The sequence below is a fragment of the Enhydra lutris genome, unplaced genomic scaffold (genome assembly GCF_002288905.1).
Source record: "Enhydra lutris kenyoni isolate GAN:26980312 unplaced genomic scaffold, ASM228890v2 scaffoldscaffold23, whole genome shotgun sequence".
Taxonomy (NCBI): Eukaryota; Metazoa; Chordata; class Mammalia; order Carnivora; family Mustelidae; genus Enhydra; species Enhydra lutris.
The window spans coordinates 5,730,626-5,741,928 of NW_019154107.1; the positions used below are offsets into that span (position 1 = coordinate 5,730,626).

An 11,303-nucleotide genomic window follows, 5' to 3' on the forward strand; every position below is an offset into this window, starting at 1 on the left:
GGTATTTTGCTACACTGAGCATCATGCACAGATGAAAAAGTAAAAAACAAAAGGCAATCTGAGGTTGAAAGGTTAAGAGACAAAGTACTTTTATAACCAAAAAAAAAAAAAAGCACACAAAATAACCTCAGTCAATGCCTACATGATAGAAAAATATTTGCACAAATTTGTGGACCTTATCTTAACCAGCAGATGGCTTAAAAAATCTTCTAGAACAAGAGAATAAAGTCTAAGCTTTTTACAACACATTATGTAAGTCTTTAGATATTCATAACTCAATAATATGGTTACAATACTTATGTATACTGGCCTAATTTATATTGCTGACAGAGTCTATGCTTACTGTTTTCTTCTAAATTGATAAAAAGAAGTTCAGCACTGGCAGAGAGAGTGGAAATGAAAACATTAAGACAAGCTCTGGATGAAAATTCTGTCTGTAAATCTCGAGCAAAGTAGAGCTAGACCATGTCACACACATCTACATACTTTGTACTAATCTGCCATCAATTTTCAAAGTCCAGACCAAGTATGGCAAACACTTGATGCATCAAAGCCCACAAGAGCATTCTGTAGATTGTAATCTTCCATTTCAGATGTTAAAAATTGCAGAAATGCTTCCACGAACATAATCACAAGAGCCTGATCTAAAACCTGAGCAGGGAGAGAAGCCCATCTGTGTATGTAGCTCTTTGGTCACCTATTAGAGCATTCAGAATGTTCTGTAGCCATTCCTGTTACAATGGCTCTGGTGTGTACACTTTCTGGAGGGGGAGAAAAACTTCCCAATTTTTATATAAATGCTTACATTATATCCTCTTCCTTCTACTAGAGTTCCAGCCCCATATCCTCCCGTGGGAGACAATGATGGCTTCCTAGCTGCGACCAACAAGATAGTGACCAGTCCACTCTCCAGTCAAGGTGCCACACGCTGCCTGGCAGGAGGGCCATTCTCCCTGCAGCGATGGCAAAAGCCACCACCAGGAAGCTAGGGCTCTCGGCTCCCCTCAGAGATGGCACTGATGAACACCGTTAAGTCAGGCCCTCTGAAGTTGGAGACCTCTGTTGTGCCTTTTTCTGAAAACATGCAGCCAATAGAGACTTTTCACTCTGGACTCCAAACAGAAATGTGTCACTCCACTTTCAGAACAGCTGTACCTGACACCAACTTGTATACGGCTCGCAATAATGTCGGAGATGTGAAATGCTTTCCTCAAGTGGGGTCCTTGGCTCTTCCACATATTTAGACTGACCCTCGGGAACCGAGTAGAGTGAAAGCTGCATACATGAAAAAAACAAAACAAAAAGAAATTAAAAAGCACAAACAGTCACGAGATAATGTAATCAATCATCAAACTGTTGAGCATCACTCTCTAATAATTCATGAACTGCTGTGACTCTAAGGGTTTCATCCCCCCGAAACTTACTCCAGAGGATCTTTGAACCTGATTTATCAGTAAGAACAAGGCCAAGAAGACAGGACTATCAAGTGTCCTCTCCACCTCCCACTCCAGTGGTAGCAGACAAAGCAGCACCACCCCCTTATCCATTTTCTATCCTGGCATTTGGTATTTCACCTTAGATACAGTATGGAAAAAGGATTCTATTACTCTAAAGTGGGGAGGAGATGTAAAAAGAAAAAAACTGAGTTCAAATGATCAGTCTGGTGCTAATCCAAGCAGGAGAGCAAGTTTGTTCCGCACCCAGAGGAAAAACTGTTCATAGTCATTACTGGCTGCCTTCTTCACCCTCAAAAAACACCACAGTCCCAAGGCCTGAGAAGAGTATAAAGGGCAAAAGATAAATTAATTAGCTTTTTGAAAACACCATTCAAGTAACCTGGTTCATGACTGAAGGCAGATCTTTACACTATTTTACTCTAAAATCAACAGATAGCAAATATCCAAAATAATTGGTGGGAAGTATATACAAAAAAAAAAAAAAGAATGTAAACAATGGCAAGAAGATTTCTTCTTTTATTTATTTAGTATTTATTAAGCATCTACTTATGAGCCTCTAATGTGCCCAAGAAGAATGAACCCAGATCTTTAATTTCTTAGAGAGGGAAAAATGCAAATGTTTTCCTGGCTTAAAAGCAGTCTTAGAGGGGCGCCTGGGTGGCTCAGTTGGTTAAGTGTCTGCCTTTGGCTCAAGTCATGATCCCAGGGTCCTGGGACAGAGCCCTGCATTGGGCTCCCTGCTCAGCCAGGAGCCTGCTTCTCCCTCTCCCTCTGCCTGCCACTCCCCGGGTTTGTGCTCACTCTGTTAAATAAATAAAATCTTCAAAAAAAAAAAAAACCACTGAAAAAGAAAGCAGTCTTGGATGAGGCGGGTCACTTAGAAGTGACAAGCAGATTCCCCACAAAAAAAAAAAATCTAGGAAATATTCCTTAATTATGCCCTTAGCTAACTATCATTCATTAAAGTTTGTTGAAAAAGCTACCCTTTAGTAGCTTCCCATGAAGAAAAACTGTAGGGAAATCCACTTTCTACTTGGAAGTGTCTTCTAAACTGTCCTATCTCCTGATGTACAATTTGTAGACTTCGTATAGTAACTAAAGCAGATGTTCAAAATATATCACAACATGAACGGCATGTTACCTCATTAACCTTCACAGAAGCTTTGTGAGGTGAGTCCTTTTTAGGTGACGCATAGACTTTGAAGGTGAGCAGACTCAGGCTGGCCGGCCCCACAGCCCTCTGAATTACCTGAAACACAGAAGCAATCTTAAAGCCTTCTTCGATGCAATAAACCGAACATGCCTAATGTGAGCACATTTATAACTTCAGCGACTTCTGCCCTAGAAGGCTTACTGTGCTTTATGAGAAACAGATGTGTTCCTGAAATTTTATGGAAACTTGAAGAAACGTGTACTCATGGACTTAAAATTTCAGGTCACCTTCACCTTCATTTCCAAGACAGTAGTTCCTAAGTTTTTCTACTTAGCCTGTCAAGTGAAGTAAAAGATACGTATACAGACACGTGTGCATGCTTTTAAAAATAACAGAGAAATGTTATGGAATGATTTTAAGACTGTAACAGTCTCTATCTCTCTCACACATACAAACACCCCTCCACCAACAGTGGAAGAGGTTTCGAAATGATCTCAACTAGTGATTCACTGAAGAGAGTGAAGATTATTTCTGTAATTCTAATAACCAAATTTTCACAAGCTTTCTCTTTCCATTCCCATTCAGAGCTGGTCTCCTCCAAATTAAGTTCCCCAAGTCAGTATCTTTTCATGCCTTGCCCTCCCTCACTGGGTCACTCACACCCAGGGCTGCAATGCGAATGCAGTCCCAGCCCAGAGCTCCCTCCTGAGCTCCCAACTCACTTATCCAATTACTCCTGGACATTTGTACTTTTTTGCAAGCCATGTCCAAAATCAACTCATCGCGATCTTGTCTTGTGCCTCCAAGTCCACACTTCGCCTGATGGGTGGGTGTGTGCTACAGAATCAAGTCAGAAGGCTTTCTTTTCTTTTTTTTAAAAGATTATTTATTTATTTATTTATTTGACACAGAGAGAGAAAGAGATCACAAGTAGGCAAAGAGGCAGGCAGAGGGGAAGGGGGAAGGAGGCTCCCTGCTGAGCAGAGAGCCCGATGTGGGGCTCAATCCCAGGACCCTGGGATCATGACCCGAGCCGAAGGCAGAGGTTTAACCCACTGAGCCACCCAGGTGCCCCCAGAAGGCTTTATTTTCTATCGTAATCCCTTACCTTACACAGCATGTGACCAGCTAGCATCTTTACCCCAGACCGGTCCCTTCTTCCTCTACTTCCTCGCAGGCATGGTGCCACCACCCAACCAGGCAACCCGGACAGAAACTCTGAGGTCGTGTTCACACCACCCCGGCCCAGCAGTCAGCAAGTCCTGTTAACTCTAACCGTTCAGTAACCTCCGTTCACTCTCCCCACTTTATCTCCTGCTGTACAATCTTCCCTTGAGCCCTCTTTTCTTTCTTGGATTATTTCCAGCAGCATTCTAACAGCTCACCTGGCCCTCTGATGACTCGAACCACCACAATGCAAAAGAATGATCTTTCTATACTGCAAATTAATTATCTTCTAGCCTTAGTTTGAGATCCTTCCTTATTTATTATCTTTTATGCGGACTTTTCTGCCGGGCAAGCAAGGCCCATTATGATGCGACCACAACCACCTTCTTTCACCTGGCGTCTGCCTTCCCCACAACACACCAACTCCCTAGATTGCTCCCCTGCTGTTGCCCAGCTTCCTGGGTTTACATATGCTGCTTCCTCTGCCTGGAATGTCCTATCCTTGCTTTGTCTTGCTGTACAGCTGCCTCAGAGCAGGGAGTTATACTGCATTTTTCTTTTCTTTTCTTATTTATCCATTTATTTACGTCTATCAAGTTCTCCCCAACAGATCGGAAGACCTTTCGCGACACTGCCATGTCTTACTCTGTCTCCCTACTGCCCCTGCCTGTGCCTAGCACAAAAGAAATGTGCAGTAGTAACTGTTCAACTGTTCACTGCCCGCATGAATGGATGGAGGAGAGGTGGAAAATAAATGAGTGGCTGACCTGTTCTAACTCTGTAGGCATGCTTCAGCATCATGGAAATCATATTACTGAGATCTGCAAGACTAGGCTATTGTGAAAGACTAGGCTATTCCACAATATTCACAAAACATACCATGCTAAATAAAACATAACAAAATGTCTGTTGAAATGTGCGCCTGGAGTTACACACAAAAAGGGAAATTCCTACTTCGGAAGCAAATAAAGAGCTGGAAGCTATTTAGAGGAGTGGCTATGACTTTAACTGATTTAAAAATAATGAACATAACCTGAAATAGTAAGTGTTCACCTTGAAAGGACTTAATTTCAAGGCAATATTGCTACAAATTTCCTTTGTTTCCAGAGTAAAGCTTAACCAGCTACTGCTGACAGTCGGTGTGGTCCCTCCTGGCACCCCAGGGGCCTATTAGGCTGCTGGTATCTGGAGGTGCCAACTCAGTGCTCTCTGCCCCCTGGGTCTGTCCACAACCTACCCACAACACTGCTTTGAACTGGGGACTTTCCCCTGAGCCAGCTAGCCTTACTCTGGACTTTGATCCCAAGAGCTGGTGCCTCACCCTTTCCCACTCCCCATCCAGCACCGCAGCCTCCACGCATTTGGGGTTCATACTGTCCTCTACTTCATCATTCTTTTTTAAAGATTTTATTTATTTGAGAGAGACAGAGAGGAAGGGAGAGAGAGAGAGCACACAAACAGGCAGAGGGGCAGAGAGAAACAGATTCACTGCCGAGCAGAGAGCCCAATGCCGGGCTAGATTCCAGGACTCTGGGATCTCGACCTGAGCCAAAGGCAGATGTTTAACTGACTGAGCCACCCGGGCACCCCTACCTTCATCCTTCTTTGACATAATGCCTTATGCTGACCTTTTAAATTCTCAATTCCTGCTTTTAATCCTTAATCCAATCTACTTCTCACATATTTTGTTTTTCACCTTGTAGCCTTCTGTTGTTTTAATGCAGATTTCTACTTCTTCTGTTCTTAGTGATTATTTTCACTCCCTTTGATCTTTTTAATCTCAATTTACTCACTTTTTAAATGTAACATTTTATTGGACTCTTGATTACTTTTACTTTATTTTTCCCTTTCATCCACTTCTCTAATTTCAATATTAAGTAAAGCCTGGTCCTTTATTGCTCAAGTTGTTTTCTCCCTCTTCTCCTGTCAGTCTTCCGCCCCCTCCAAAGCCATGGCCCCTCCCATCCCACAGCAAGAACTGTGCCCTCGAGGGCGGGAGCACCCAAGAAAGGTCCCTCCTGCAGCTGCCCTTTCAGCTTCCCGAAGGCTCTCAACAACTACAACCAGAAAAAAATAACCCTCACCCCAGAAGACTTGGGAGAACTACAGTTTAACACTCCCTAGGGCCACAGTTCTCTCTGCCAAGAGCACATAATTTACTTCAGGGTTTCTCAATCTCAGCAATATCAACACTTTGGCCTGGATCACTGTTTGATGTGAGCGCTGTCTTGAGCACTAGATGCTTCCTGACATCCTTGGCCTCTACCCACTGGATGCCAGTAGCACCCCTCCCAGGCATGACTCAAAAGAATGTTTTCTGACATCTCTCACCATCCACACTTCAAGCAAATCGGTACGTCTTTAAAAATCCAGGGCCTCGGATCTAATACACAGTGATAGAAATCAGAAAAGTCATGCCTAGAGGAGGGGGAGTGAAGCGTGGGGAGGGGATGGACTTACTGAGAAGGGGCACCAGGGAACTTTCTGGGATGACAGAAAATGATCCATGCCTCGACTGGGGTATGGGTTACAGAAGGCATATATACATGTGTTAAAACTCTAACTGTAAGATCTGTACAACCTAACAACTGTACATCTCACTGTACACAAGCCGTATCTCAAAAATTCCATGCATGCCTGAACTGCACCAAGTCATGCTAAAATATGAGTGGAAACTGGAGGCCAAGGGGGATCCTAAGGAATCTGACTGTGGTACCAAACCAGGTGCTACTGACCTTTGCGACAGCAACCCACACAAGGAGCCTCAGTACCAGGTCCACAGGCAGACCAGCCTGACGCTCGTGCACTGCCCAACATCCTGGGTGGTTCCCTTTTCTTTTTGGCATCAATGGGGCTCCTCTTGGGAGAGACTACCGCATCCTGCCTCAGCCAGACCACGTGTTATCACAAATGCGGGTTCTGGAGGCGGGGCCCCTACCAGGTATTTAACGTAACTTGTGAGAGCTCATACTGAGTATTCAGGCCAACCCATTTGATATCAGAATTTAAGAAGAGAAAGGCTATTTAAATGGGCAGAGATCACCCCATGAAAGTGAGAGAGCAAAAGAGGAGTCAAAGAACATTTTTCAATCTCCTGTCTCCTCCAGGAAGAAAAAAACCCCACTAATCTGGAAGTGAGATGGCTTGAAGAAAGATTTAACCAACTTCCAGAATCTGGATCACTAAATCACTTCAGCTCTGGCTTTATCACCTTTTCTCCAATGGACACTTCTGTTGGGTTGCCTTGTGTGAGACTAGAACACAGAGGCATCCTCTCTCTAGGAGGGGTCTTGATCCATTATGGTACAACCAGACTGAAAATACCTCCTGGGACCTTTTCTGGACCTTTTCTGATGAGAAGCTGGAACCTCTAGGCTGTGCATACCCCTGGCCTTACTGTCCCAAGAGACAGTACTTGAGAATCTTTGTTTGCGAGGTTTACTCCCTACCCAGGACAGATGGCTTGGCTCAGAAAATGGGTACAAAAGCACCTTCCAAGAGCGGATTAGACATGCTCTAGTTCAGATTTGATAAGTTTGGCTTGATATAGACCAAAGTCAAGCCCACTCTGTTAAGAACTGCATCTTCAATGAGTGCTAAGCTACTAGATTCAACAGCTTTGTTGCTTTAGATCCAGCCTATCCTCTGGAATGTATCCTTGAAATGTACTAGATGCCTCTCCTGGAACTCAGACAGTTGGGGGTCTCTAAGTAAGGACCCCAGTGTGGTGATTTCAAACTAAGGACCCCAGTGTGGTGACTGGTCTGAGGTTTTGAATACAGCTGCAAAAGACCTCAGTCACAGGGAAAACTAAAATCTGACTCAGACAAAGGTAAGTTGGTGATGCTTAGCCTTGCAAACCTCAAGGGGAGTACCAGCAAGTTTCCTGGCTCATGTGGCTAATCCTTCTTTCTTTTTGTCTGATTCTATTCCCCAGCAATGTATCCTAAACTCTCCCTCATTAAGGTATATTCTCCAACTTAAACATTTGGATTCTTCATCTTTCAACATTTGGTTTTACATAACCCACAAAGGGTTTTCATCATCATTAGAAACTGAGCACTAGGATTGGCAGGTGGTTGGATGGGGCCTAACAAGGTGTGCCATAAATGGCATAGACCACCACCGTCTTTAAGGATTTCTGCTTCTCACTCTCTTCAGTGAAGGTCATCAAGGACTGATGAGAGCAAAACAAATCTGGCTAGGAAAGCAGGGTTACAAACAATATGATAATTAGAAGAGGTCAACTATGATTTTATTGCAAAAACAAATTTATTGTACACCTACTCCATGGCAGGCACAGTGCAAAATATGCCACAACATTTAGGGAGATATGGTCCTTGCCCTTACAGAGTTTCCAGGAAGCTAATGAGTTTACTCAAAAAGCCTCAGGTCACAATTTAAAAAATAAATTAAAAAGAAAAAACACTTGGGCTTGAGACTGAGTTTAGCTTTCAGCTCCAGCAGCAAAGGAGACCTTGGACACAGTTAGCCAAGATATGGATCTGGTGAGGTCATAAACACTCAGCTCATAATGGGTACCCAGAAGGCTAAACTGTCCTTGTTTTGCAAATAAACACTGTCCCAAACTCTGTAACTCCGTGATCACTTTCTGATTGTGTCCCAGTAAAACTGTCTTAAAGACAAATAAAAATCTCGAGCTAAATAAGCCATTTTCAGAATTACTCAAGCATGCTCATAAATGGTAGGGCTCAAACCCTGACAACTTGCTTTTTTTTTAAACTTTATGAGAATCCAGTATATAGTCTCTCCCATCTTCAAGAAGGGTGACCCTTTCTTCTCCCTAAATTAAAGAACTATGATCTTATTAGACCTTTCATTTAAAATACATGTCAGTTTCCTTTTGGACAAAATGTAAGCCTCACGCTGTAAGCCTGCATACAGAGAAGGTTTCAGAATCACCTGGGGAAGGTTTTTATTTTTGTTTTTGTTTTTGTTTTAGGAGCAGAGATTCCAACACATTTCCCCATGGTATCTGAATCAGTAAATCCAAGGGGGGCCCAAGAATCTATTCCCACAATCAGCCAAATTTAGAAAACCACTATTCCACAAGCAGATGCTTGGGGAACAGTTATTCAACTTAGGTTTGTATAAACACTGAAATGTACATACTTTTAAAGACATCTGAAAGCACGAAATGAAAATTGCCCTAAACATAAAAATAAACAGTGACTGGCCACCGACTAAAGAAGTTATGGGATTTATTTACATTCAATAAAAATCTTTCCATCATAAACACAACACAATCAATACCCTTCACCCCTAATTCTCAGTCTATCACCCATCCTTCTATCTTCCTTCACGGACAAATTTACTTTAAAAATAGACTATGGTTAGAATGGAGAATACTGGATATCCATGGGGCACCTGGCTGGCTCAGATGGAAGGGCATGTGACTCTTGATCTTGGGGCTGTGAGTTCAAGCTCTACGCTGGGTGTACAGATTACTTAAATAAATAATATATTTTTAAAAAGGAGTAGAGCCCATGATGGCAGAGGAGTAGGAGACCTTAAATTTCTTCTGGTCCCAGGAATTCAGCTAGATAGTTATGAGACCATTCTGAACACCTGCCAACTTAACCCAAGATCAAAGAAAAGAATAGCTGCAACTCTACGAATAGAAAAACTACCACTTTCTGGAAGGTAGGACGTATGGAGCCCTACAAGAAATACTGAAAGGAGTCCTCTAAGCAAAGAGAGAGCAAAAAGTAACAGACCAGGAAGGAAGAGAGACAATATACATAATAGTCAACTTACGGGCAAAACAATGGCACTAAATTCATACCTTTCAATAGTTACCCTGAATGTAAATGGGCTAAATGCCCCAACCGAAAGACACAGGGTATCAGATTAGATTAAAAAAAAAAAAAAAGACCCATCAATATGCTGTCTGCAAGATACTCATTTTAGACCCAAAGACACCTCCAGATTCAAAGTGAGGGGGTGGAAAACCATTTACCATGCGAATGGACATCAAAGAAAGCTGGGGTGGCAATCCTTACATCAGACAAATTAGATTTTAGACCAAAGACTGTAATAAGAGATGAGGAAGAACACTATATCATAATTAAAGGGTCTATCCAACAAGAAGATCTAATAATTGTAAATATTTATGCCCTTAACATGGGAGCAGCTAATTATATAAGCCAATTAACAACAAAATCAAAGAAACACATCAACAATATACAATACAATACAATAATATCAGGGGACTTTAACAGCCCCCTCACTGCAACGGACAGACCATCTAAGCAAAAGATCAACAAGAAAATAAGGCCGTTGAGTGACACACTGGACCACATGGACTTCACAGATATATTCAGAACATTCCACCCCAAAGCAAAACAATACACATTGTTCTCTAGTGCACACGGAATAGAATAGATCACATTTTGGGTCACAAATAAGGTCTCAACTGGTACCAAAAGATTGGGATCATTCCCTGCATATTTTCGGACCACAATGCTTTGAAACTGGAACTCAATCACAAAAGGAAAGTTGGAAGGAACTCAAATACATGGAGACTAAAGAGCATCCTACTAAAGAATGAATGGGTCAACCAGAAAATTAAAGAAGAATTTAAAAAATTCATGGAAACAAACGCAAATGAAAACACAACTGTTGAAAATTTTGGGGATACAGCAAAGGTAGTCCTAAGAAGGAAGTATACAGCACTACAAGCCTTTCTCAAGAAACAAGAATGGTCCCAAATACACAACCTAACCCTACACCTAAAGGAGCTGGAGAAAGAATAGCAAATAAAACCTAAACCAAGCTGGAGAAGAGAAATAATAAAGATCAGAACAGAAATCAATGAAATAAAAACCAAAAGAATAGTAGAACAAATCAACACAACTAGGAGCTGGTTCTTTGAAAGAATTAATGATTGATAAACAACTGGCCAGACTTATCAAAAAGAAAAGAGAAAGGACCCAAATAATATCATGAAAAAGAGGAGAGATTATAACCAAAACTGAAGAAGTACAAACAATTATAAGAAATTATGAGCAACTATATACCAACAAATTAGGCAATCTGGAAGAAATGGATGCATTCCTAGATACCTATAAACTACCAAATTAAAATAGGAAGAAATAGAAACCTGAACATACCCACAACAAACAAGGAAATTGAAGCAGTAATTAAAAGACTCCTAACAAACAAGCCTCCAGGGCTGGATGGCTTCCCAAGGGAATTCTACCAATTTTTTTTTTTAGATTTTATTTATTTATTTGACAGAGAGAGATCACAAGCAGGCAGAGAGAGAGAGGAGGAAGCAGGCTCCCTGCTGAGCAGAGAGCCCGATGCGGGGCTCGATCCCAGGACCCTGAGATCATGACCTGAGCCGAAGGCAGCGGCTTAACCCACTGAGCCACCCAGGCGCCCCTCTACCAAACATTTAAAGAAGAATTAATACCTAGTCTTCTGAAACTGTTCCAAAAAATAGAAATGGAAGGAAAACTTCTTTTTTTTTTTTTAAAGATTTTATTTATTTGACAGAGAGA

The 11,303-nt window shown here is 42.0% G+C and overlaps 1 protein-coding gene across 1 annotated transcript in view; it reads right to left on the bottom strand.

Annotated features, from left to right (window-relative positions):
* The window catches only part of LOC111150461 (apolipoprotein O), a 60,600-nt gene that overhangs the window by 29,798 nt on the left and 19,499 nt on the right, over nt 1–11,303 (bottom strand). Inside the window, exons 2-3 of the mRNA XM_022507935.1 lie at nt 2,599–2,706; nt 1,156–1,275 (exon numbers count right to left, since the gene is read on the bottom strand). Of these exons, the coding sequence (XP_022363643.1) occupies nt 1,156–1,275; nt 2,599–2,706 (228 nt within the window). The remainder of the gene's footprint in view (nt 1–1,155; nt 1,276–2,598; nt 2,707–11,303) is intronic.